The sequence below is a fragment of the Penaeus monodon genome, chromosome 34, assembly GCF_015228065.2.
Source record: "Penaeus monodon isolate SGIC_2016 chromosome 34, NSTDA_Pmon_1, whole genome shotgun sequence".
Taxonomy (NCBI): Eukaryota; Metazoa; Arthropoda; class Malacostraca; order Decapoda; family Penaeidae; genus Penaeus; species Penaeus monodon.
The window spans coordinates 6,087,857-6,088,985 of record NC_051419.1 but is presented as its reverse complement, the minus strand read 5'-3'; the positions used below and the strand labels follow the sequence as shown (position 1 = coordinate 6,088,985).

The following is a 1,129-nucleotide window of genomic DNA, read 5'->3' as shown; positions in this document are numbered from 1 at the left end:
ACGCGGGTATTGGGTGGAAAGAGGTAAAGGCGGCGGCGGAGTAGGAATACTAACGGGAAGTGAGCGTGCGGGTGGGGTGGGGCAGTGGTCTGGCCAGTCGGGCCGGCGGGTTGTTCTTGAAAGCGCAAATATTTATTCTTTTTTTGCTGTCTCTGCCTCATACTTATTTTTATGAGCATGTAATAAAGAGCAAAGAGAGCGTTCGGGTTGGAAGTAGCGCGTGTAATGGTGGCAGTAACACTGAACTAGTTAGGACTAGGAGCAGCTGACGGCGTGACATGGCGGATATGGCGCAGCGGCGGTGACAGCAGCGGCGCCCCGCGGGGAAGAACTGCAGAGTGTTGGAGTCGAGTATGCAGGGTTCACGGGAATTTCCACCTGGGGACTTCCGTGTCGGAGTTTCTTCCAAGATCCCGGGAAAGTGGGCCGGCGGACGGAAGCTGTCGCGTCACCCTGGTTGTGAGGTTTCTGGCCTCGCTTACGCAGCGGTCGCGCATGCATTCACGCACAGCTGAAGGCAAAACACTCCTTCGCGCTGCTAAAAACGGCAGAACAGGGCGTGTGTAGAGGCAGCAACAAAACTCGGGTCGAGACGTGTCTCGCAAGACGGTGGAGTCAACCTCTAATGATATGTTTTGGATCTTCTGTCACGGCGCAGTTCTGTTGTGCGTGACTGCTCTTACTGTATCCTCGCATGTATGTAAACTCATGCTTACAGGTGTGCGTGCCTACAGACTGTGACGCACATGGACATGGAAAAAAACAGAAAAAAATGAAGTCAACAGAAGTTGTAGTCAAACGTACGCGCAGATTGATAGATAATTAAACAGGGAACTGTAGCCTCAAAGGTAGAAAAGCAGATAAGTAAACAATAAATAAAAACGGACAGGTAAACAGATAGGAATGGAAGTAGATAATTAATTCGACAAATGTACACGCACGGAGATAGGTAAATGACATCTCAGCAGGCGTGTAAGGAAGGGAGGCTGGCAAGTAGGCAAGTAGGCCGATCCTCGAGCGGACATATTTGCGGGCAATTACATAAGTAGAGTGCCGCGTGGAGATAGGCAGCTAGACGGCAGTCATTCAAGCAGTAAATAGGTAAATAGACTTGCGGGGGTAGTTCGGC

General features: G+C 50.8%; 1 protein-coding gene across 1 annotated transcript in view; it reads left to right on the top strand.

The window, feature by feature from the left end:
• LOC119594794 overlaps positions 1-741 on the top strand; it is a gene marked incomplete in the record, with an annotated part of 7,170 nt that extends 6,429 nt beyond the window's left edge. Inside the window, 2 exon segments of the mRNA XM_037943884.1 lie at positions 250-421; positions 719-741. Of these exon segments, the coding sequence (XP_037799812.1) occupies positions 250-421; positions 719-741 (195 nt within the window).
• Positions 742-1,129: the final 388 nt, after the last annotated feature.